The sequence below is a fragment of the Gorilla gorilla genome, chromosome 9 (genome assembly GCF_029281585.2).
Source record: "Gorilla gorilla gorilla isolate KB3781 chromosome 9, NHGRI_mGorGor1-v2.1_pri, whole genome shotgun sequence".
NCBI lineage: Eukaryota > Metazoa > Chordata > Mammalia > Primates > Hominidae > Gorilla > Gorilla gorilla.
In genome coordinates this window covers 50,118,808-50,145,809 of record NC_073233.2, presented here as the reverse complement: position 1 = coordinate 50,145,809, position 27,002 = coordinate 50,118,808, and the positions used below count along the sequence as shown (strand labels likewise).

At 37.3% G+C, this 27,002-nt stretch overlaps 1 protein-coding gene across 2 annotated transcripts in view; it reads right to left on the bottom strand.

Annotated features, from left to right (window-relative positions):
• Nucleotides 1-27,002, bottom strand: part of HSD17B12 (hydroxysteroid 17-beta dehydrogenase 12) — a 172,872-nt gene that overhangs the window by 75,834 nt on the left and 70,036 nt on the right. Inside the window, exons 2-4 of one of the 2 annotated variants that reach the window (XM_063711083.1) lie at nt 26,951-26,997; nt 23,783-23,858; nt 17,888-17,995 (exon numbers count right to left, since the gene is read on the bottom strand). In XM_063711083.1, coding sequence (XP_063567153.1) covers nt 17,888-17,995; nt 23,783-23,858; nt 26,951-26,997 — 231 coding nt within the window. The remainder of the gene's footprint in view (nt 1-17,887; nt 17,996-23,782; nt 23,859-26,950; nt 26,998-27,002) is intronic. The other variant, XM_004050971.3, reaches the window with a different exon arrangement.

Below are 27,002 nucleotides of genomic sequence, written 5' to 3'. Positions count from 1 at the left end.
TTCTAGATTGTCTAGTTTATTTGCATAGAGGTGTTTGTAGTATTCTCTGATGATAGTTTGTATTTCTGTGAGATCGGTGATGATATCCCCTTTATCATTTTTTATTGTGTCTATTTGATTCTTCTCTCTTTTTTTCTTTATTAGTCTTGCCAGCGGTTTATCAATTTTGTTGATCCTTTCAAAAAACCAGCTCCTGGATTCATTAATTTTTTGAAGGGTTTTTCGTGTCTCTATTTCCTTCAGTTCTGCTCTGATTTTAATTATTTCTTACCTTCTGCTAGCTTTTGAATGTGTTTGCTCTTGCTTTTCTAGTTCTTTTAATTGTGATGTTAGGGTGTCAATTTTGGATCTTTCCTGCTTTCTCTTGTGGGCATTTAGTGCTATAAATTTCCCTCTACACAGTGCTTTGAATGTGTCCCAGAGATTCTGGTATGTTGTGTCTTTGTTCTCGTTGTGGGACGTATTTCAAAATAATAAGAGCTATCTATGACAAACCCACAGCCAATATCATACTGAATGGGCAAAAACTGGAAGCATTCCCTTTGAAAACTGGCACAAGACAGGGATGCCCTCTCTCACCACTCCTATTCAACATAGTGTTGGAAGTTCTGGCCAGGGCAATTAGGCAGGAGAAGGAAATAAAGGGTATTCAATTAGGAAAACAGGAAGTCAAATTGTACCTGTTTGCAGACAACATGATTGTATATCTAGAAAACCCCATTGTCTCAGCTCAAAATCTCCTTAAGCTGATAAGCAACTTCAGCAAAGTCTCAGGATACAAAATCAATGTACAAAAATCACAAGCATCCTTATACATCAACAACAGTCAAACAGAGAGCCAAATCATGAGTGAACTCCCATTCACAATTGCTTCAAAGAGAATAAAATACCTAGGAATCCAACTTACAAGGGATGTGAAGGACCTCTTCAAGGAGAACTACAAACCACTGCTCAACGAAATAAAAGAGGATACAAACAAATGGAAGAACATTCCATGCTCTTGGGTGGGAAGAATCAATATCGTGAAAATGGCCATACTGCCCAAGGCAATTTACAGATTCAATGCCATCCCCATCAAGCTACCAATGACTTTCTTCACAGAATTGGAAAAAACTACTTTAAAGTTCATATGGAACCAAAAAAGAGCCCACATTGCCAAGTCAATCCTAGGCCAAAAGAACAAAGCTGGAGGCATCACACTACCTCACTTCAAACTATACTAGAAGGCTACAGTAACCAAAACAGCATGGTACTGGTACCAAAACAGAGATATAGATCAACGGAACAGAACAGAGCCCTCAGAAATAATGCCGCATATCTACAACTATCTGATCGTTGACAAACCTGAGAAAAACAAGCATTGGGGAAAGGATTCCCTATTTAATAAATGGTGCTGGGAAAACTGGCTAGCCATATGTAGAAAGCTGAAACTGGATCCCTTCCTTACACCTTATACAAAAATCAATTCAAGATGGATTAAAGACTTAAACGTTAGACCTAAAACCGTAAAAACCATAGAAGAAAACCTAGGCATTACCATTCAGGACATAGACATGGGCAAGGACTTCATGTCTAAAACACCAAAAGCAATGGCAATAAAAGCCAAAATCAACAAATAGGATCTAATTAAACTAAAGAGCTTCTGCACAGCAAAAGAAACTACCATCAGAGTGAACAGGCAACCTACAAAACGGGAGAAAATTTTCGCAACATACTCATCTGACAAAGGGCTAATATCCAGAATCTACAATGAACTCAAACAAATTTACAAGAAAAAAACAAACAACCCCATCAAAAAGTGGGTGAAGGACATGAACAGACACTTCTCAAAAGAAGACATTTATGCAGCCAAAACACACATGAAAAAATGCTCACCATCACTGGCCATCAGAGAAATGCAAATCAAAACCACAATGAGATACCATCTCACACCAGTTAGAATGGCAATCATTAAAAAGTCAGGAAACAACAGGTGCTGGAGAGGATGTGGAGAAACAGGAACACTTTACACTGTTGGTGGAACTGTAAACTAGTTCAACCACTGTGGAAGTCAGTGTGGCGATTCCTCAGGGATCTAGAACTAGAAATACCATTTGACCCAGCCATCCCATTACTGTGTATATACCCAAAGGACTATAAATCATGCTGCTATAAAGACGCATGCACACGTATGTTTATTGCGTCATTATTCACAATGGCAAAGACTTGGAACCAACCCAAATGTCCAACAATAGACTGGATTAAGAAAATGTGGTACATATACACCATGGAATACTATGTAGGCATAAAAAATGATGAGTTCATGTCCTTCGTAGGGACATGGGTGAAATTGGAAATCATCATTCTCAGTAAACTATCACAAGAACAAAAAACCAAACACCGCATATTCTCACTCATAGGTGGGAATTGAACAATGAGAACATATGGACACAGGAAGGGGAACATCACACTCTGGGGACCGTTGTGGGATGCGGGGAGAGGGGAGGGATAGCATTGGGAGATATACCTAATGCTAGATGACGAGTTAGTGGGTGCAGCACACCAGCATGGCACATGTATACATATGTAACTAACTTGCACATTGTGCACATGTACCCTAAAACTTAAAGTATAATAATAATAAATAAATAAATAAATAAATAAAAAAGAAATAAATTTGAGTTGCAAATAAAAGTGGATTTAGAAAGCAGAACTTCATAGAATGGAATATAAACTTTGTGTTCACAAAAGAGTTGAAACTTAAAAAAAAAATTCTTAAAATTATTTGTTCAAAGAGTTCTCTGGATCAGGAGCCACCAAATGATCCCCGACAGCACGTTCTGTAGTTGGGCACCTGGATCCAAAACCTGCATCTGTCGCTCATCAGCAATGTGATCCTAGGAGTATGTATTACTTTTCCACTGCTGCATCACAATTACCACAGAACTTGGCTGTTTAGAACAATATATATGTATTATCTCTCAGTTTCTGTAATGTAATTGACTCCTCTGTTCATGATCTCATCAGGCTAGGATTTCATCTAAGGCTCAGGCGCCACTTTCAAGCTCACTGGTTGTTCACAACTCAGTTTCTTGCAGTTATAAGACTGGGGCCCTCTGCTCCTAGAGACCACCTGCCATTCCCCGTCACATAACCCTCCCCACAGGACGGCAGTTTACTTCTTCAAGGTCAAAAGATGAGGATTTCTTCTGCTTCAAGTCTCCACTTGGGCCCTCTTTTAGAGTGCTCACCTGATTGGGTGAGGCCCACCAGAGATAACCTCCTTCTTGGCTAACTCAAAGTCAACTGATTAGGGACCTTAATAATATCTATAAACTCCCATTGCCTTTGCCATATAATGTAACCAATCACAAGAATGGCATCCATGATGCTCACAGGTCCCACCTAAACTTAAGGGAAGGGAATCATATGGGGTGTATATACCTGAAGGTGAGTATCTTGGGGAACATCTTAGAATTCCACCTACCTTGGAATTCTTATCCCTCTGTATCTTACTTGGATCATGTCTCAAATGAGAATAATATAAGTACCAATCTCAAAGGGGTTTTCAAGGATTCAACGAGTTGATTTCTATAAACCTCTTCGAAGAGTCTCTAGCACATTTAATTGTTATAGAAATAATGACTTGATAAAGATAAATAAATGAAAATAGTGGTCCATGGGTTGTTGGACCCTCAGTTTTCTTTCATTCCAATTAGGGCTGATGTAAAATTACAAAGTCTTGGCCAGGCGCGGTGGCTCATGCCTGTAGTCCCAGCTCTTTGGAAGGCCGAGGTGGGCAGATCATGAGGTCAAGAGATCGAGACCATCCTGGCCAACATGGTAAAACCCTGCCTCTACTAAAAACACAAAAAATTAGCTGGGCGTGATGGCATGTGCCTGTAATCCCAGCTACTTGGGAGGCTGAGGCAGGAGTGTCGCTTGAACCTGGGAGGCAGAGGTTGCAGTGAACCGAGATTGTGCCACTGCACTCCAGCTGGGTGACAGAGCGAGACTCCATCTCAAAAAAAAAAAAAAATTACAAAGTCTTACATAAAACATCTTGGTTTTCTTTAAAAATTCTTTAAAAATAATTGGAAAATGTGGCACCCCTGAGCTTGCCCTATAGCGTAGTAACAGCTAGAGCTGACACCTTTACATGGGGCATGTGTTCAGTCTTGCCTCACCCCAGCCCACTTAGATCATTCCTATCACCTGCCTGGTTTCTATAAGCATACACATATGTGACCTAGGATCTACCTGGATCCCTTTCAGGCTATACCCGATGTACAACAGAAACAGAAAACAGAGGCATAGAGTAAAATATATTTTCCAAAGACATTCAATGTTAAACTTAAAAACATAAAAGGGCAAAAAGCAAAAAATATACTTTCTATTCCATTTTCAAAAAGTCAAAAGAGAAATAAGCTAAGGAATCAAAATGCAGACATCTAGGAAAAACATTTTGTAGGTGGTATATACAACAAAACTTGAGATTTAAATGTATTCCTTCCAAGGCCATGAAAACTTTACACTGCACTATGAACTTTAGGTGATAACGATGTGTCAGTATAGGTTCTAATCTAACACTCTGATGTGGGAATTTTATAGTCGGGGAGGCTGCATACATATGGGGACACGGAGTATTTGGGAAGTCTCTTTACCTTCTGTTCAATTTGCTGTGAACTCAAACTATTCTAAGAAACAAAGTCGATTTTAGGCCAGGTACAGTGGCTCACTCCTGTAATTCCAGCATATTGCGAGGCCAAGGTGGGAGGATCACTGAGGTCAGGAGTTTGAGAGCAGCCTGAGCAACAGAGCAAGATTCCAACTCTGTGAAAAATTTAAAGATTAGCTAGCATAGTGGTGTGCACCAGTAGTGCTAACTACTTGGGTGGCTGAGGCAGACCTGCTTGCGCCCAGGAGTTTAAAGTTACAGTGAGCTATGATCACACCACTACACTCCACCCTGGGTGACAAAGCAAGACCTTACCTCTGAAAAAAATTTTTTTAAATTCTATTTTAAAAATGAATAAATAAACCACAAAATATTTTTCAAATCTAGTAAGATAAAATGTTCTTAATAAAATATTCTTCAAGAAATTTCTGAACATTTTCAAAATGGCTTGAAAGTTTGTGGAGTTTTTTGTTTTGAGACAGGGTCTCACTGTTGCCCAGGATGGAGTGCAGTAGCGCGATCTCTGCTCACTGTAACCTCCGCCTCTCACGTTCAAGGGGTCCTCCTGCCTCAGCCTCCCAAGTAGCTGAAACTATAAGCACGTGCCACCACACCCAGCTATTTTTTTGTATTTTTGTAGAGATGGGGTCTCACTATATTGCCCAGGCTGGTCTCAAACTCCTGGGCTCAAGCGATCTACCTACCTCGGCCTCCCAAGGTGCTGAGACTACAGGCGTGAGCCACCATGACTGGCCGAAAGCTTTTTCTTTTCCCCCCAAATCAGATGAAAATCTGTTAATCTAAAGAAGACTCATTCACAAAAAAAGATTAGAAATAGCTCACATTCCCATGATACTCTGTTCTATTCAAGAAAAAGTAACCATTCCCATGGACTTATTTTCCATTCATACTGGATCACAAGCTAGTACATCGGCATTTTACTTGCTTTTTAAATATATTAATACTCCTAAAAGTCTGTGCAGCAGTACTTGATTTCTTTCATCTACCAAAGCAGTTGCATTGTATAAAAGTCCCAGAGGCAATGTTGCTATGTAAAATGATGATTTAAATAACATTAAGCCCTCCTTGCAAAAGTTATCTTGTAATTGTGCCAAGAGAAAATTCAATTAATAATGTTTTAGCACTGTGCATGAAGGGGTGATGGAAAGAAGGCAATGCCAAAAAAAAACCCAAAAATTTTTAACTCATCATTTGCTGAGATAGTACACACCAACTTAAATGAGCACACCTATTTGTTCTATGACATTTTCAAGAATGAACTTTTAAGAGAAAACAGGAGTAGAGGGATTTTATGATGGCTTATTTTCCAATTAATGCAGTAAGCTGCAGCATATTTACTCTCCATCAACAGGATCTTTAAAATGTACTTTATGTCTCCTCACTATTAACGACTCAACACTTGGAACCATGCTAAATGAAGGTAAACTTCCACATGAACCAACAGATAAAATTTTGTACATTGAAAACTTTAAAAAGCAGTTAAATAAAAAGGTTAGATGTTCAGCTTTCAAGAGAGAGAGAGAGATATATATGCAATTACTTGTAAAACTTATAAAAACTACCAAAATAAATGAAAATAGTTAGATTTGCAGGTCTCATTAAATGTTTTTGGTTTTGTCTTGTTTTGTTTTTAAGGTGACAGTTTATAGAAGAAACAAAGGTGCAAATTCTGAGTCTGCTACCATATTTGTAATATGATCTTGAGAAACGTACTCGGTATCTCAGTACCAAAGATCCTGAAAGAAACAGCAATGCCTTATACATGAGAAAGAGACTATCAAGAATGTGAGGCCAGGCGCAGTGGCTCACACCTGTAATCCCAGCACTTTGGGAGGCTGAGGTGGGTCGATCACTTGAGGTCAGGAGTCCTAGGCCAGTGTGGCCAACATGGTGAAGCCCTATCTCTACTAAAAATTACCAGGGCATAGTAGTGTGTGTCTTTAATCCCAGTTACTGGGGAGGTTGAGGCAGGAGAATCACTTGAGCCCGGGAGGTGGAGGTTGCAGTGAGCTGAGATTGCCCCACTGCACTCCAGCCTGGGTGACAGAGCGATAGTCTGTCTCAAAAAGAGAAAAAAGAATATGAGTCCACTCCTACATATATATCCAACAGAAATGAATGTATATAATGTATATATGTGCTCCAAAAGACATGTACAGTCTTGTTCATAGTCACGTTATTGATAATAGCCAGAAACTGGAAGCAACCCAAAAGTCCATCAACAATTGGATATACAACTAAATTGTAATACATTCATAAAGCGATTAAAAGGAGTGAATTATAGCTACATGTAAAAATATGGATGAATGTCACAAACATTAATGCTGAGCTGAAGAAGCCAAAACTCAAAAGAAACTATACTGTATCATACAATTTCTATAAAGTCCAAGAAGTCAAAATTAAGTGATAATGTTAGAAATTAAGATAGTGGCTCCCTCTGGGGAGAGAAAAAAAAAAAGTAGTAGGCAGCATGTGATTCTCTCCCTCTCTAATCACTCACTAACCTGTACATGCGTATTTTTGTGATTTTCCTATGTCCGAAGTTTACATTGTTTTAGTATTCATATTTATAGATATTTCTGTTATGTGACAAAAGCAAAATTAGTGGAGAATACTTATAAGTATACCATAATAGAAGAAATAAATTTCACTGAAAATAAGGCAAATCCTATTACTAAAATGTTCTACGTGTCTTACAAATATTCTGAAATGGCTTGCAAACAAAATAGAATTTCTCTTTAGATGTCCTGCAAGGCTAAGAGGCCTTAAAGGATAATAAAGACTGCAAACTTGTTTTTCTTTTTCTTTTGAGACAGGGTCTCACTCTGTTACCCAGGCTGGAGCGCAGTGACGAGACAGTGGCTCATTGCAGCCTCAACCTCCGAGGTTTAAGCAATCCTCCACCTCAGCCTCCCCAGTGGCTGGGACCACAGGTGCACACCACCAAGCCTGGCTGATTTTTGTATTTTTTATATTTGTAGAGACAGGGTCTCCCTATGTTGCCCAGGTTGGTCTTTTGAACTTCTGGGCTCAAGCCATCCTCCCACTTTGGCCTTCTCAAGCGCTGGAATTACAAGTGTGAACCACTGTGCCCGGCAGAGAGTTAAATGTCATCAGTGCCAAGTCCATTACTTAAGCAAGTGAAGAGGTCCTAATAAAAGCAAGCAGGTGCTGCACTGTATGAGTGGGCTGGGCTAACTTGACAGGAACATTCCCATCTAAAGGACAACTGGTTCACAGCTCCAGTGGATTGCTGCCCTGCAAGAATGCTGGGCCCAGGGTTAACAGATCCTTTAAATTTTCAGAAGAAAATATAAATTCAGATTTGAGTAAGTGAAATGTACTGATTTTTAAAACAAACAATCGGCTCAACAAAATTTGTCTATAGTGTAACTGTTTGAGACATATCAGATGGAGAAGAATGCTATGGGAACAAGTCCTAAGGAACCAGGAAGACACTGGGGATCAAGATACCAGGGAAAAGTTAGCTTTTAGAGAAGATGGCATTTCTTTCTCTGAGGATAGAAGGCGAGGCACGTAAAGACACATTTTGAGTAATCTAAGTCCTTTGTTGGAAGGAAGCAATAAGGATTGGTAGAGAAAATGTGGAGAATTTTCTGAGCAATGATTTTCACTTTATTGCAATAGGCCCTTCTATCGAAAGAATACAAAACGGAATTTACAAAACTGATCAAAGCAAAATAGCCAAACTGAAGCAGGAGGAAAGCTAGAGACTCACACATGAGGGTGGCCCCCACATTGCTGGTCTAACATCCAGGCACATAAACCACTAGTAAAAGGCACACAAAGACTGAATAAAGGCTTTCTAGAAATGGGTAGTGACAGCAGCATCCTCCATTCTATTTCTTCACTTCAGAAAATAGAAGCCAAAAACACTGATTTTAAGTGATTCATAATTGAAAAACAATGTCATACATTCAAAAGGCCTTGAGATTCTAGATTAATACCATAAAGGAAAACTGGAAGGGGGTGAACAGTTAGAAATATCAACATCACAATCTAGAAGTGGAATGAGAACTAGACCTGCAATTAGATGATGGGCAATTGAAGCTCAGCTTTACTGTGCACTGGGTGACCTTGCCAGGTCTCAGTGTCCTCATAATTGTTCTAAGAATCAACTATGGATGCTTATTTCATTACATTTTCAGGAAACATTTAAAATATTACTGTAAGACTATTTGTTTTTAATCAAAGCTTGTTTTAGAATATAAAAACAGTTTAGCTTTCTTTAGTTACTAATTGTACTGATTTAAAGCCATGCTTAAATACACAGTAGGGGCCAGCATATTTAAGGCAGTGAGGCAGTGGCTCACGCCTATAATGTCAGCACTTTGGGAGGCTGAGGCAGGCGGATCACTTGAGGTCAGGAGTTCAAGGCCAGCCTGGCCAATATGGTGAAACCCTGTGTCTCCTAAAAATACAAAAATCAGCCAGGAGTGGTGCAGGACCCTGTAATCCCAGCTTCTTGGGAGGCTGAGGCACCAGAATCACTTGAACCTGGTCAGAGGTGAAGCCAGCTGAGCTTCTGAGTCTGGTGGGGACTTGGTGAACTTTTCTGTCTAGCTAGAGGATTGTAAATGTATCAGTCAGCAGTCTGTGTCTAGCTAGAGGATTGTAAATGCACCAATCAGCATTCTGTAAAAATGGACCAATCAGCACTCTGTAAAATGGACCAATCAGCACTCTGTAAAATGGACCAATCAGCAGGACATGGGCGGGGCCAAATAAGGGAATAAAAACTGGCCACCAGAGCCAGCAGCGGCAACCCACTCTGGTCTCCTTCTGTGTTGTGGAATGTTTGTTCTTTCACTCTTCACAGTAAATCTTGCTGCTGCTCACTCTTTGGGTCCACACCACCTCTAAGAGCTGTAACACTCGAGGTGAGGTCTGTGGCTTCAATCTTGAAGTCAGCAAGACCATGAACCCACCAGAAGGAAGAAACTCTGGACCCATCTGAAGGAACAAATTCTGGACACACCATCTTTAAGCTCTATATAACACTCACGGGGAACGTCTGTGGCTTCATTCTTGAAGTCAGTGAGACCAAGAACCCACCAGAAGGAACCAACTGTGGACACACCAGGAGGCAGAGGCTGCAGTGAACCAAGATTGTGCTACTGTGCTGTAGCCTGGGGTACAGAGTGAGACTCTGTCTCTAAATAAATGAATACAGCATAAGGCATGGCTATGTCTTAAAAAGGAAAAATTATTGTACATATCAATTAAATGATACAATAATAATAACTCCAATAGGCAACTGCATTCAAACATAGTCATGCTGCAAATTTAATTTAGTTTGTGTTTTATCTGTTGATGTGACGTAATTCTGACATTATGTTTTGGGGATGCACCTTCCAAAAGTTATTCAGTTACCCACCTACAATACTTAAAGTACACTTAAGAGCATGGAGTCACGGAGAACACAGCACAAGAAGTCAAAGATTAGAACTCAGTTAGTTGTGCCATTCACTGGATGTGAGTTGGTCTCTCCCCAGACTTCGTTTTCATATTTATAAAATAAGAGTATTGATCCATCAGCAGTTCCTAAACAGAGATGCCTTTTAAATCATGTGAGGAGTATGTTTTCCAAACATGCCTGAACATGATTAAGTGTTCCACAAAAGTTAAATATATTTACATCTGTGATTTAATACTTTCATCAGGTATTGCAGAATGATTGCGTCTTAGATTTTGTACATCTCTACAGCATTAAACAGAATGAAAGCACATTAAAAGTTGATTCCATATCATTTTTTCTATTAGTGGCCTGGTGTCATTAAATATTAATTCTATTGGCTTTTAATAGCAAAGAAATGAAATAATTCAAATATGTGAAAATTCCTATTGGTGTTAATGAATTCCTCTTCTCTTTGATTCTAGTATTAGACATAACGCTAGGTCATTTAAATTACCTAATTGGTTTGTAGTTATTTTAAAAATTAGCATGTAACAAAAATATGCATTTAATAAATAATGGCAAAATAAGATGATCAAAACAACTGGTAACTGACAAGAAAATATTTAACTTCACTTGATGGAAAAATCAAGTTAAAGTGAATCTTTTCAATAAAAGTTTCAAAGTACTTTCTTTTCATGATAAGAAAGGAAGCAATCACCACATAAAACTACTAAATTTTATAAATGTTTCCAAGAATATGCCATTCTACAAATTCTTTTATAGCTGAAGGTTGTACCTCAAATTCCAATTATCCACTTAGAACAACAACCAAATTTTAAAAGTGGGAGGAGAAACATTCTCTACTTAAATGGTACTCATTTAATAACACCTTGGTCCCACATTTCTCAACCAAAAAAAGTGTTTTTTTTTTACACAAAAGTCACTGAACCATCAATAATCCAATTGGAAAGACCCCTTACTGTTTTAAAGAAACCATACAAACATAGGCAAATATGTTAATTGAGAGGTACAGCTAGTGTCTGGCCACGGTGGAGTACACTCCCACATCCCTAATGCCAGCTGTAGAACAGCAACATTCAAGCAGCTGCCTTAATTGGAGATGCAGACCAACACATGCTAATTTAGCTGGGCCAACTAATTGGTGGGTATGCTACATTTTTAACAAAATATCCACCCATATTACAGATGTTTTTCTCTATCAGAGTAAACGACTGGTAACAAACAGTAATGAAGTTGAAATAAGCTACACTTGGAGAAAACGTTTAGTTAGACAGTTTTACAACATGGTCTCATATTGGCTTAAAAAACCGTGTGTGCCAAAATTGGACCATAAGCTAAGTTTCAAAATATCTTTCTGTGCAAGAGTAAGAATATGAGGAAGTTTCACAGTAGTTCTTCAGTCACCAAAACAATACTTACTAAGCGCCCACACCCATTAAACCATGCTAGGCCTGGTACAACCAAATAGAAAAGAATTGTGTCCTTGTCTCTCTTTAAAAGTGTGATGTAGACCAAACATTTATGGACACATGCAATGATGGTAATATTTACCAGGAAATCTATGATGGTTAACAAAGGAGGGGAGAGGGACTTCTGCTTCTGGCCATGATGGTGTAACAGAGACTAGATTTATTCCTTGGCCTTAAACTAAAAAACTGGACATCACTTGACCAGCCTGAACAAAAATGGACAAAATATATGGAGCAATGGTTTCCAGACATTGGACAATAAAGAATGCATGACAGAAGTCCCTAAGAGAAAGAAAACAAATGAGGTGAGCCCTATGACCCTAGCTTATAGTCTGGAGAGATTTTCTAGGCCATTATGAGGAGAAGAGGAATTCAGATAGAGCGCAGAAGTCAAGTCTGTCTACCAATTAGCAGTCTACTAATTGAGGAACTCGTAGACAAAACACTAAACACATTAAAATAATTATGACAGATATATTCTATATGTTCAAGAAACTAGAGAGTGAGCATGTTAAGAAAAGGCGAGGCCAGGCGCGGTGGCTCACGCCTGTAATCCCAGCATTTTGGGAGGCCGAGGCGGGCAGATCACAAGGTCAGGAGATCGAGACCATCTTGGCTAACATGGTGAAACCCCGTCTCTACTAAAAATACAAAAATTAGCTGGGCGCAGTGGCCGGTGCCTGTAGTCCCAGCTACTCGGGAGGCTGAGGCAGGAGAATGGCGTGAACCCGGGAGGCAGAGCTTGCAGTGAGCTGAGATAGCGCCACTGCAGTCCGGTCTGGGCAAAAGAGCGAGACTCCGTCTCAAAAAAAGAAAAGGTGTAGAAGATATAAAATTGGCAGAAATTTTAATACAGAGAGAAAAAGGACAATGTCTGGATTAAAAATGCACTAACAGAATTAACAGCAGATTAGACACTGCAGAAAAAAACGTTGGTGAATGTGAAGGCATATAAATAAACACTGTCCAAAAATGAAACACAGAGAGAAAAGAAACTCAAATAAAAACTAAAGACAGCATCAGTGGGTTAAGACAACTTAATATATATGTAACTAAAGTCCCAGAAAAAGAGTGTGAGATGAAGAAACTATCCGAAAACTATGAACACTTAAATTTAAGCTTAACAAACTCCAAGTAGGGAAACTACAACAAGAGGCAAAATAATAATAATAATAATAAAAAGCTTAAGTGATAAAGAGAAAAATCTTAGAAGTAACCAGAAAAGAGAAAAACCTCACATTATGCATGGTGATAAAAAGGTAAGAATAACAGCTGACTTCTTATCAGAAACAATGCAAGCCAGAAGACAGTGAAGCAAAGTAGTTTAAGTACCAGAAAACAAAAAGAAACCATCTATCTATAATTTTATACCCAGAGAAAATACCTTTCAAATTTAAAGGGTTTTTTTCTCAGATATACAAAAAGAATGAATCATCAGCAGACCAGACTACAAGAAATGTTAAAGGAAGTCCTTCAGACAGGGGAAAAGGGAAATAAAAGATTCCTGATTGAAATCATTTACATAAAAGAATGAAGAGCATCAGAAATGTTAATATGTATGTAAATATAAGACTTTTAAAAGAAAGAAAAAAAAGATATACGGTCAGCAAACCGAGGATAGAAATAAAATTAGAATTATAAAAAGCATGCAATTAATCCAAAAGCAGGCAGAAAAAATGAAAAAGGGAACAAAGAACAGACAGAATAAATAGCAAACAAAAAGCAATTGGTAGGTTTTAGCTCAATCAATAATGACACTGAATGTAGATGGTCTGGGGACCCCAATTAAAAGGCAGAAACCATCAATTTAGATAAAAAAGTGAGATCAACTCTATGCTGTCCATAAGAAACCCATTTAAAATATAAAGCACTTATAGATTAAAGGAAAAAGAAATGCCACGCTAACACTAATCAAAAGAAAGCTAGACAAAGTAAATTTCCGTCAAAGTAGATTTCAGAGCAAAGATTATTACCAAGAATAAAGAGGGTCATTCCATAATGATAAAGAGTGAATTCATCAAGAGGACATACGACTCTAAATGTTAATACACCTAATAACAGATAAATAGAAAAATTGTGAAGGACAAATCCATAATTATAGTGGGTGATTTCATTTCCCCTCTCAAAATAATTGGAGAAAGTGGAAAGGAAACCAATAAGGATACAGAAGACGTGAACAATACTGCCCATCAATTATCTCTTACAAATTTGGAAAAGCCCCTGTTTTGGATAGCTTATAGAGACTTAATAAGTGCTTATTTAAATCTAAGAAGAAAAAAACTCAAAAATTATTAGACAAGGACAAAAATTCTGAGGCTTTAAATGTGCTGGCAATCTCAGACAAATCATTCCCCACAGAAATGGCCAGCTCAAACAGTGATAGTTTTTAAAATTCAGATCTTTGGCTAACAACTAGTCATTATTTTAAAATGTACTAACATAAACTTTTGAAACTTTTCTAATATTGGTAAATAAATGCAGAGTTATATAAGAATCCAAGTTTCACATTACACTCCTAATTAAGGTAAATCCCTAACCAAATTAAAACTGGTTTGATAACTTTAATTTTAAAAATAGCTATATATCTTCTGATATTATCACAGCATGAAATATAATGCCAAGGCTTGACACTTGTGAACTTCAGACATTCCCCAAATCATTTAAACTAAGTAACTCTTCACGCTGTCTGTGGAAAACTTTCAAATGTCACCTCTTGGACAAACGTGGTATCAGCAATGATCATGTTGCTCTGCAATGTCAACTTAAATATAATATCTATAATTCTTAACTGACCTTGAAATACTATACAAATATCACAGCGAGTGAAATAAAGAGAATCTTTGGTTGCCCTGGACAATTTCTAAAGATTAAAATTCATACAGAAAACTCCAGTTAGGATGGAGAACTCAATGTGGTATGTGCAACAACTTGAAGAATAATCACAGAATGTAAAGTTAACATATTTTAAGCTAGTTGAAAGTATTAACTTGTCATCTCTCTCTCTATATATATATATCTTATATATAGATAAGATATATATATAAGATAACCTTATATATATATATAAGGGTATAAAATATATTGAAATCAACAAAGAAAGCTTATGAGTTAAACTGTCTGGAACCAGTTGTGGAGAAGAAAATTGATCTTTGAGAATATAGTCTTCTCTTAATGATAAAGCTATCAAAATTACTATGTGCCTCAGTATCCAGCCTGGCTAGCAAAGGTTCCTTATCTCCTTCGAATACTCTCACTTCCTAAGAGCCTGTTAACTTTTTGAGCTTTTGTGTTGACTTTTGTCATGCTGTTGAATGATTTTCAAACAAAAGTTTCTTGTTTCTGTATATGCTAGATTTGCTAATAACTATTATTTCTTGTAGCTATGCTTTAATTGCTGTCATGCCAAATTAAGACTATAATCATTTCTTGTCTTGGGTACCTAAGACTTATGCTTATATGTCAGTATAACGATTAGTCTCTTCACAAATTTGGGCCTCAGATGAAGAAAAATAAAACTGTTAAGATATACTTTACACCCAAACTATCTTCAGTGCTTCTTGATTAACCGCTACACAGCACTATTGAGCAAGGAGGACATTAGGTGTAACTAGATACATAGCATATTCCACATCTTTAATTAGTTCAGCTCTCTTATGAGACCTGCTTTGTTTATCAAGCCCATGATATGGGAAGAACTATTAAATCAATAAGAGAAGCTCAACACCCTGATCAATTATGTGTAGGCAAGGTGTAACTAATAATAAATATGGCTCAACATGTACTACTTTTCAGGATGAATAGAAACATATTCCTGATTCTATGCAAAGACTGGCACAACTATGAACAAATTGATTGCTAAGATTACGTTATCAACAAGTACAAAATACTCTTAATAGTTGGCAATTTAAAAACACACATTATGAAAGTCTCTGGAGGTATCAATTCCTTTAATGTCCATGATAAGGCTCATACCCTCAGGATAATCACTGACTAAATCATATTAATTAGTTCCATATTATATCCCACTAGGGGATTCCATTCTGACAGTGGTAATTATTATAATAAATTAACCATCAGTCTTATTAACAGGTGGTTGCTACATTTCCTTCAAGCTTGTCTAAGGGCCCCAGCCATAAACTGAATGTCAGAAAATAGAGTCTTTAGGAAGATCATCAAAAGACTAATTAGCCTCAGCAAGGGCTGTTATCTGGACTCTTGGCTATTACTGATGCTGCAGAAAATCAACTCATTCTCAGTGTAAGTCAGGCTTCCTGCTCAGTGTAACCCAACATTGCCACAAAAGCAGACAATCTGACAAATTGTACCAGGAAATTGAGTTAGTATTTATAGGACTCTATATTCCAAAATTAAACATTTTATAAAAGCATGCTGCTGACCAATGGAACAAAAATTAATTTTGCAAGACTAAATAGAAGCAGAAAAAACTTAATATTTTGAGAAAACGTCTTTTTTTTCTTCTTAATTTTTCACTAACCCTCATGGTAGTTAGCCATACTTGGGCAAATTGCAATGAACGCTCTTGGAATTCTATGTTTTTCCTACTGATCCCACAGAATTCAGGAAAAATATTCCCTGGGAAACTTTAATATAGCTTGTAAACTGGCAGATTGTATTTTCCAAATCCAGATCGTATTTTCCAACAATATCTTCTATCCCATATGTTCTTTGCCAAAGTTACCATGCCACTCCCTTATCAAATGGTAGAGTCTATTCCTCTCCCCTTAAATCTGGGCAGATTCATGACTGCTTTGACCAACAGAGTATGGCAGTAATAATGCTACATGAATTCTGAGACCAGGCAACAAAGACATAAGCCTCTGCCTGGTTCTCTTGGAATGTTCACTCTGGGGGAATATAGTTACCATGTGAGAAGTCCAGTTACCCTGAGATGGCTATGCTAGAGAGGCTACATGTAGGTGTTCTAGTCAACAGTCCCAGCTAAGTCCAGCCTCTGGCCATCGCCTGCCAAGTCACTAGACCTGTTAAGAGAAGCCATCTTAGATCTTCCAGAGCAGACCATCTGTCAGCAAAATATCACTAAGTGACCTCAGTAATGCCATGAGGAGCAAAAGGATTGTCTAAGTCCTGACAAAATTCCTGACCAGAAAAACTTGTGAGCATCTAAAATGGTTGTTTCTTTACCACAATAAGTTTGGGGTGGTTTGTTACGCTGCAACAGTAGCTGGAATATAAACTGGTAAATCATTAGATAAATTTAAAGATGTTAATTATATAGAAAATACAACACATATTGATTGGCCTTGTCTGTAAAACTAATCAAAGCAATGGCCAAATATTCTACAACATGCCTTTATTGAGTTCTTTTATTTTACATGACAATGTAATTATTTGCATTGTCTCAGTAAGAATCTATCCTTCTCCCTATCAGGATATAATTAGATAAAACAATTTTGTAACCATGACCATGCCAGAAATGTTTCATTTAATGGTAAATTTCATTTAATTAAGCATGACAAGCCCACTAGTAAGGAACAAGGATTCTCTTATGTGGAAACAATGCTTCAAAGACCTTTCAGGAAACTATCCTGGGACTAGCTCACTGCCTTGTGGAGTCTGTCTTACAGGCAGTACAGAACGTCACTTTCTGGAAGGCCAGGAACATTGACAAAATTGTAGAATATCTCTACAGTTACAGGTACTATGGGCAAAACCAGTAGAGGCAAAATGGATGGGTTTTATTCCTGGCCCTGTAACATATAAACTCTATGAGCAACAAAGATATTTCTAGCATTAAAGAAGCAGTTTTAAAAACATGACTCATGGGGCTATATGAGATTAACTCTCTAACCCTAACATCATGTGGTTTTAGTTTTATTAGACATAAAACGAAAAGGTCTACAGGTGTTTACTAATGCCTCCTGTTGTACTTATGAAAACGAAACAAGCTAAATATAACAAGGCATCGTATTAATGGTATTATTACTGCATCAGAAAATTGCGGAACAAACTTATTTGGTCAAATTCATATCTTAACTATACAAATTTGATTCCAAGTAAGGCCTGAAAAAGTGAAATGGACATTTCTTACCTTATCCTACTCTTCTGTTCACTATAGACCAGTAAGATTTACATTTCTAAAAAAGCATTGCATTTCAAGAGATAAAGCCATGGAGTTACAGGACCATCCAAAAGCTTTACACCCTGAGATAAGTTACAAAAAAGAGAAATCTCATGGTTTGATTTTTTTAAATCCAAGAAAGAAATATGCAGTTTTAAAAATCAAAGTTTATTAAACTGCATCCAATCAGAAATACTGACCGTGGGCTGGGCGCAGTGGCTTACATGTATAAGCCCAGGACTTTGGGGGGCCAAGGTGGGAGCTCAGGAGCTGGAGACCAGCCTGGGTAACATGGCGAAACCCTGTTTCTGCGAAAAATACAAGAAAAAACAAACAAACAAAAAAATTAGGCTGGGAGCAGTGACTCAGGCCTGTAATCCCAGCACTTTGGCAGGCCGGGGTGGGTGGATCACATGAAGCCAGGAGTTCAAGACCAGCCTAGCCAATATGGTGAAACCCCCATCTCTACTAAAAATACAAAAATTAGCCAGGCATGGTGGCACATGCCTCTTATTCCCAGTTACTCAGGAGGCTGAGGCACAAGAATTGCTTGAACCTGGGAGGCGTAGGTTGCAGTGAGCCAAGATTGCGCCATTGAACTCCAGGCTGAATGACAGAGTGAGACCTTGTCTCAATTAAAAAAAAAAAAAAAAAAATCAGCCAAGTGTGGTGGTACAAGCCTGTAGTCCCAGCTACTTGGGAGGCTGAAGTGGGAGAACTGCTCGGGCCTGGGAGGTTGAGGCCACAATGAGCCATATTTGGGCCACTGCATTCCAGCCTGCGTGACAAAGTAAGACTCTGTCTCAAAAAAGAAAAAAAGAAAAGAAACGAAATGAAAAGAGAAGGAAGAAAGGACTGTAAAATAATAATATGAATTATAAATATCACCATCTCTACAGTCTGTGAACCAACAGGTTGTTCTGAAAGCTAGTCTCCTTTTTATTATGCTTTATTGCAAATAAAAACTCAGCTCAGTGTTAAAAAAATTTCTAGTTTTTTTCTTTGATGAATCAAAATTGGCAAAAATATTTAATATATGAATAATCCTGGCTAAGAATGATAATAAAATAAGCTTATTACATGTGTGATGGCTTTCAGCTTGTCTTAATTAAAAGGGTGACAGGTATCCTTACAAAGAACTGTAATTTCATCAAAGCAGTCAATCCTGACAAAGCACTTATCCATTGTTGGTGAAACATTTAGTGTCCTACTAACTACATATAATCCATTCAAAATTTTTCTTAAAAATTTTGACACTGATGAGCAGGCTACCCTCCACATTCATAAGGAATTACTTCTTGATATAAAGTGCCCAAGTTTATATGATGACAGATTTCGAAGGTGAGAGCAGCCAAAAAAAAAGTCCTTGATTTTTTTCACTTGTCAAGTAATTTCCTCATCAATCCCCCATTTCCTCTTTTTGTCTTTCAGTCACACAGGGAAGTAAGAACGATGAGTTCAACCCATTGGAGTGAGTTTAAATGTTGGACTAGAAGAGACAAGTTATCCTGGTTAAACTAAATTGTGTGACTTCTGTTTCCTGACTGGGCTCTGCCTGATCCAGGAATTAGTTTCAGGAGTAGGATCACAAGACAAACTTCAAAGGACTTTTGCACTGGTTTGATTGTGTCCTTGGGCTTAGACATAGTGTTAAGCCCCTTCCCAATGGGAAATGGGATACTAGCAATCCATTATGCAGTAAGTGGTATGACAGTTCATCAAATTAACCCTGGCTGTTAATTGTAATGAAGTACCCATTGGAGAAGTGCCTTGAGGGACCAAATGGTGGCTACATTTGAGTTTGGCAGAAATGATGAGTACAAAGACTGTGCTAAGCTGTGGCTCCTTCTGAATATACTGGAGCACTTATAGAATAAAAACGGCAAGTTCAGTTCACTAAACTGTCAGCTCACATTTACCATGAGAGAACCAGAGAACTTCCGTGGTAGCCCCAGTAAAAAATTTTATGTTTTATAGCCATGGAGTTCACCTTGCTAACATCAGATTTAAATGTGCCAGTTGCAGAATTACAACTTAAGTTGAATTCCACAGACACCTAGTCTCATTTGAAAGCACTGAATGAGAAAAAGTGTGACCCTGAGATTTGGGATGGGGATATTTGGTCAGACTCAACTGAAACTGAGAATCTTGGACTCCCAAGCTACTCTGAACCTCCCTTTCCAGTGGAAATAGTACTAGTCTGTTCTCCTGCCTGTGTCTGCCAAGATTGGTGTTCTCTGGCTTGAAGATTCTCTAATAACCCCACCACAACAGTAAGGGCAGTTTCCTAGCAAAAGAATTCCTCTTCTCCTCAAGACTTAACTCAAATATCCCTCACTGACACCCACAACAGAAAACAATATAATACCAGATTGGGCCAAATATTTTTATGATTCACTTACCAGAGATTTAGGATTTAATGTTTAGTTCATATAGTTGGTTGACTTGGTTGGCTGACTGAAACTTGGAACTTGGACTCCATAATAGGCTACAGTTTAATGAGACTGGGAGGCCATAAATTCCCTTGCATAACAAGGCTTAAGAAAATAGAAACGTTAGTGCATGTATCCTATGCAACTTGCACATACACAATCCCTCCACCATTATACCCCTAAATGGGCCCAGAGGATAGGTCTTTCAGTAAGGCTCCAGTTTCATTACTGGAGTCCTGTTATATGGGCAACAGGCCGTTATTCTAGCCCTTTTATCACCTTGCGAATCGCAAAACTCACAATGCTGCAACAAAGTAAGAACTTCTCTATTGTTATCTCTCTAGCCCTTTGTTTCCTTTGTGGCATTCAATATAGGCTGCAATTATTTATTTGTCTGTTTTTTTGTGTGCTTTTTTTGGTTTGGTTTATTTGTTTGTTTTTTACCTATTTGTTTTTACTGTCTCCTGCACTTAAGTTCTTTGAGAACAGGGACTGCATGCCACCTTGTTCACCATGGTATCTTCACTGCCTAGCACAGTACCTGGTACACAGGCATTCAATAAAGATGTGTTAAAGGTATAATCAAAGAAATGCAGAGTTAGTCTGTCTTTGACAATATTAAATGCTGGTCCTTCTTTCTCCTGGAATAAATATGTTCATGCAAACATTATCCTCCCAAAGAGGTGATTTACATCTCAGTTAAAAATCTATCTTAACTTATAAATCTCCTCTGTGTATTTTTTCAGCTTAGAACAGAAGACATAGTCTGCTGATATCACCTCTCCTATTAAATTCATATTATGCCCAGAAAAACATTTTTCAAAAATTTTAACAAGGATAAAAACCCATGCCTTTTAATAAAGGTCAATTCAGTGTCTTTACCATCTGTTCCTTCATGAAAATGTTTGAACAGAATCCTCTCTTTCTCCAGAATCACATTTCTGCCAACAGTCACGTGCCACCTCATATCATGAGTTAACCAAATTCTCAAATATCATTAAAGCATATCTTCTGAGTCACTGAGCAATTTTTGTACAGGCTGCAGTACTTGCTGAAAGTGTCATGAGGTAGCTTTTCTTGTTTCTGTATCGAGTAGAAGGTAGATTCATTCATATCATAGCATTTCAAAATGCAACATTCCATTTAGTCAAAAGCATCTACTTTCTGCCTATGAACCTTTATTTCTAGCAACTAGTAGATGCATTCATTGAGAGGCAATTTCTAGACACACCCACAAACACAACATTTTTTAAATCACTTTAAGAGTTATTATATACAAGACTACAAGAAGCTAAGAATGAAACAGTGCTAAGATCCAGGCAGTATGTTAAATTCACCTACTATCTCAGTAACTACCTCAGGCTCATTAGTGTCATGGCTTAATTCAGATTCAGACTTCAGCAAAACTGTAAAATACTGTATATCTTGGCCCTTTGGGGTTGCATTTACATAGCTGAAATCTTGAATGTTAAAAGCTTCAAATGCCAAAGATACATTGTATATCTATATACCACATGCTCAGCTTTGTAAAGATCTGTACTCTCAGCAAGGTTAAAATAATTTAAAAAAAAAAAGATGTAACATATTTAATATTGAGAATCCCCAATAAGGCGCTGTGAATGGTTTGGCTGTGTCCCCATCCAAATCTCATCTTTAATTGCATCTCCCATAATTCCCATGTGTTATGAGAGGGATCTGGTAAGAGACAATTGAACCATGGGGGCGGTTCCCCTCATACTGTTCTCATGGTAGTGAATAAGTCTCATGAGAGCTGATGGTTTTATAGGGGAAACCCCTTTCACTTGGTTCTCATTTTCTCTCTTGCCTGCCACCATGTAAGACGTGCCTTTCACCTTCCGCCATGATTGTGAGGCCTCCTCAGCCATGTGTATCTATTAAACTTCTTTTTCTTTACAAATTACCCAGTCTCAGGTATATCTTTATCAGCAGCATGAAAAACAGACGAATACACTCTGTTTTTTATCTAAAGATGAAGTGAAGCTGTCCAATAGGACCAGCTATGGTCTGGAAAGAAATAGTAACAAAATATACCTCATAAGTATGTTGGAAGAATCAAAGGAGACAATACATGTGAGAGAATGAATAAATAATAAAGCACTATATAAATGTTAGCAGTAGGTGGTAATGTTAGTAACAAAATATAGAAGAAATCCTCTCTCATCAATTCTCATTGAAAGAATTTGGACAATCTGTTAGCTGAGAAGTTAGTTTAAACAAGGACTCATAGAGATAAATACACATGGTAATCATTTTATTTTCACTTAAACCATGTATAAATGTAATTCATTCACCAATCCTCTGTGTAGGGCCAAGACCTTGTCTTTGAGATTGGATCTGCGGACTTGAATTCCAGTCTTTCTTGCATGCATCACACCCATATTCTATCATTTATGATTACAATTTCAGTTCTAGTAAAGTACAGCGCAAACTTCAACACATATGAAACAATCAGGAGAGCAGATTTCTTTTTTGTAAGTTCTTCCAATATTTTACATTTGTCTTTGTTCAACACTAAATTGACGGCCAATTTTTCAAAGAAGTAATTTTACTCACTTTTTTTAGAGCATTCAACTTAGTTTTTATAGAACTAACTCTAGCTTTTACACTAATAGTTCATCATTTTACAGAATATTTAATAAAAAATATACCCAACATAAGTCTGGAAACAAACACAATTGACTCTTAATAAGTAAACAATTTGATTTGTGAGGATAAAAGTATATAAGCATTATACACAGAAGCTTCCTGGCCACAAATGGTCAGCAAACTGGGGACATCAGTTAGTATGTTTTACCAAACAAATGAACAGCATTTGTTTATCCATCTGGTTGATTAAGTAGAAGTTAGTTAAGAGTCTTTGCCATATTGTAATTCAGGTCTCAAGTATAATTGCCTAAGAAGAAAGTTCAAAAGATTTTCCCTGTCACATGGGTATTGCTACCTTTTCTATTTTTCCTAACACATATGTGTTATACATTTAGAAACACTGAGATAAAAAGAGTAAAAAACATTCAGGAATACTGAAATGAAGTCACAGCAAACAAGTTTAGACATTTCAGCAGAATACGATAAAATAATCAGATAATTTGACTACTGACAAGACAAAAATAAATTAGTAAAAGACATTTTAAGCAAATTACAATCACCCTAAAACAATTTTTTAAAAACTTTTTTTGTTTGTTTGTTTTCTGAGATGGAGTCTCACTCTGTCACCCAGGCTGGAGTGCAGTGGGACTATCTTGGCTCACTGCAACTTCCACCACCCAGGTTCAAGAGATTCTCCTGCCTCAGCCTCCCGAGTAGCTGGGATTACAGGTGCCCGCCACCATACCCAGCTAATTTTTTTTTAATTTTTAGTAGAGACGGGGTTTCACCATGTTGGTCAGGCCAGTCTCAAACTCCTGACCTCAGGTAATCCACCTGCCTCAGCCTCCCAAAGTGCTGGGATTACAGGCGTGAGCCACCGCACCCAGCCTAAAATTGATGATCCATTTTTAAAGCATCCTGTGCTTTTTAATGCTCTTTCATGATATCTCTCCTTGAAAAAGAAGTTTCCTGAACCAGAAATAACTGTCAGTACCGGATAACTGCTTGAAAACATTAATTAGCTATGTATTCCTTTTGTTTGATGTGAGAACTTACTTATTTCACTGGAAACCTGGTCAAGTTTATCCTTTGATCTGCTGATAAGGACAACCTTCATTCCATGCTTTGCTAACTGAAACAGTAAAGGAGATTTGAATCACACCTGTGCATGTCACTGAAAAACATTAATGAGCTATAACCCCCATTTTAAGAAAACCTGTCCAGATGATAGTTCAAAACATAAACCCAAGTGTAATGAAGACACAATCCAAAATAGAGATTTTACCAAAAAAATGCCCCCAAAAGTTATCTTTCTAAGCCAAGCTAGTATTTAAATGTGAAAGGGTTTTAGAAGGAGGGAGACTTTTACTTTTTCATTTTATATCATCTATACTATTTGGGTTTTTTAAACCTTTAAGTGTCTACTACTTCTATAATTTAAAAATTAGCTTTAAAAAGTTTTTGTGCCAAGCACAGTGGTTCATGCCTGTAATCCCAGCAATTCAGAAGGCCGAAGTGGGAGAACTGCTTAAGCCCAGGAGTCCAAAACCATCCTGGGCAACATAGTAAAATCCCATCTCTACAAAAAATTTAAAAAAAAAATTTTTTTTTTTTTTTTTAATTATCTGAGTGTGGTGGCACATGCCTGTAGTTCCAGCTACTCAGGAGGCTGAGGTGGGAGGATCACCTGAGCCCAGGAAGTCTAGACTGCAGTGAGCTGTGATTGCACCCACCACTACACTCCAGCCTGGGCAACAGAGCAAGACTCCATCTCAAAAAAAAAAAAAAAAAAAAAGTTTTTGCTGCAGAATGGATATATAAAACAAACATCAGAGGACTGGCAAAGGAAACTACTACTAAAATTTTAAAAATTCCTAAAAACAATTATTTTTAAAATTTTAAGTTGAGCATTATACTTAATGGACCATGGCAAACTAAAGAAGTTAATTGAATAAATTAATAAAAAATTTCCTGAGGAACACCTTCTGTGTACATACCCAGCATATGTAAGTGTTGTACATAATGAAAAAGATTTACACAAATGTGGTTACTATCCCAGGACACATAAATATAGTAGTAGAGGAAAAAAAGCACTAATCTGCACAAAACTATTTAGTGAAATATTCTAGACAGAATATAAATGAGCAATAAATTAGGTGCTATGAACTAAAAGTGATTTAGCAAACTAATATTCCAGTCTTAAATCCTAAAGTCAGGGTTTATTAAGTAGTGAGTGATATTGCAAATGAAGCTATGGAAGAACATTTTTTATAAAAATAAAAAGGTTGGTGATGATTTGCAAAATTAATCTGTTATAACACCACTAAAAAAACCATTAGCCCATACTGATACTTTCTTTTAAAAAATTAATAGGGCAAGAAGGATAAGGAAAAGTTTTTATAGAAAAACACCATCTTAATAAATGTAGGAGATATAGCATTAGAAACAAATCACTTATTTTTTTTTTTGAGACGGAGTCTTGCTCTGTCACCCAGGCTGGAGTGCCACGGTGTGATCTCGGCTCACTGCAACCTCCACCTCCTGGGTTCAAGCGATTCTCCTGCCTCAGCCTCCTGAGTAGCTGGGATTACAAGCACCCACCACCATGTCCAGCTAATTTTTGTATTTTTAGTAGAGATAGGGTTTCACCATGTTGGCCAGGCTGGTCTTGAACTCCTGACCTCAGGTGATCCACCAACCTCGGCCTCCCAAAGTGCTGGGATTAAAGGTGTGAGCCACTGTACCTGGCCAAAAATCACCATTTTTTAACCACCATGGTAATAACCAATCTAGGCAAAAACTATCAATGAATCCTAACACCACTGGATAAAAGATTCTTGGGAAATAATATATTTATACAGCCTCAAAGTGTCATTCCACATATTCCTTATTAATTACGTTTATAATCAATAATGGGACAAATGAGACTTCTTTTGCCTCCTAATAAGATGAACTCAGAAGGATAAACCTGTGTAGCCTTCCTGATGAAAAAATGCTTTTCCTGAATCTAATGAGACAAAAATGAGACAAATCCAAGTTTGTCTGCAAAACAACTAAACTGGATTTTTCAAAAATGGCATTCTTATAAAAGAAAAATAAGGCTAACTTACTCTTTTAGATTAATGGAGACTAAGAGACATGACACCAAATGCAATGCGTAATCCTTACCTGGATCTTGAAAAAACAACGATTAAAAAAGAGCTTAAAAGGATGTATTGGGGCAACTGGAAACCTGCATAAGGGCTGTATGTTATGCAACAGTATTGTGTCACGTTAAACTTCCTATTGTGACCAATGTATCAAGGTTGTAAGGGTGAATGTTTTAGCTCTTAGAAGATTCATCCTGAAATATTTAGGGGTGAACTGTTATGTCTATAACTAACTTACAAATGGTCCAGCGAAATAATTAATAATAATAATAAAGTAAATTAAATGTGCCAAATATTAACAATTAGTGAATCCAGGTGAAGAGTATACAGGTGTTTGCTATATTCTTGCAACTTTTCTGTAGTTTTGATATTCTTCCAAATAAAAAGCTGGAAAAATTAAAATTAACAAAAAGACCTTTTGAGAATGATAAATGGAAGATCCAGTGAATCTGCTGGCATCTTTATTAGAATCACCCCACTGTTCCAGATCACTTCATCATAGGCTGTAGGTGCCTTCACAGGGACCAGAAGGCAGGGAGACTTGCCTAAAGAATACTGCCCCGGCTCCTGCTTTGTCCAATGGTCTTCAAACTATGATGCTCTCCTGTTCTTTAATTTCATTGCAGAGAATCTGAACCCTTTGCCTGTGTCTATCAATACCTTTCTGTTAATCACAGTCCTTCTTGTGAAAATGATGTCATGGACTAGCCTAGAAATGTAACCACCTATAATATTTTCATTTTTTGGAAAATAGTTCAAAATAATTGACTTTCAAATCTGAAGATTGTACACACTTACATGACATAAAATAAAATTACACTAAATTGTTCCCAGTTCCAACTACCCAGTACAACCAGAAAGTTTTATACTTATTTTACATGAAATTTGTTTCAAAAAATTGTGTCTGTTTAGGCAAATATGGTATTTCCAACAAGGTAGAAACAAAAAGCATCTATTGTACCATGCAACATTATATTTGTGTTTTTTACTTCAAAAATCAAAACTACTCTAAGAAATCGTCCCATATTTATTCTTATTTTTTATATTAAAAGGAAAGATCTTGAAAATCACCTACCTCTTCTGCATATGATTTTCCAATTCCATCAGTACTACCTGTGACAACTGGG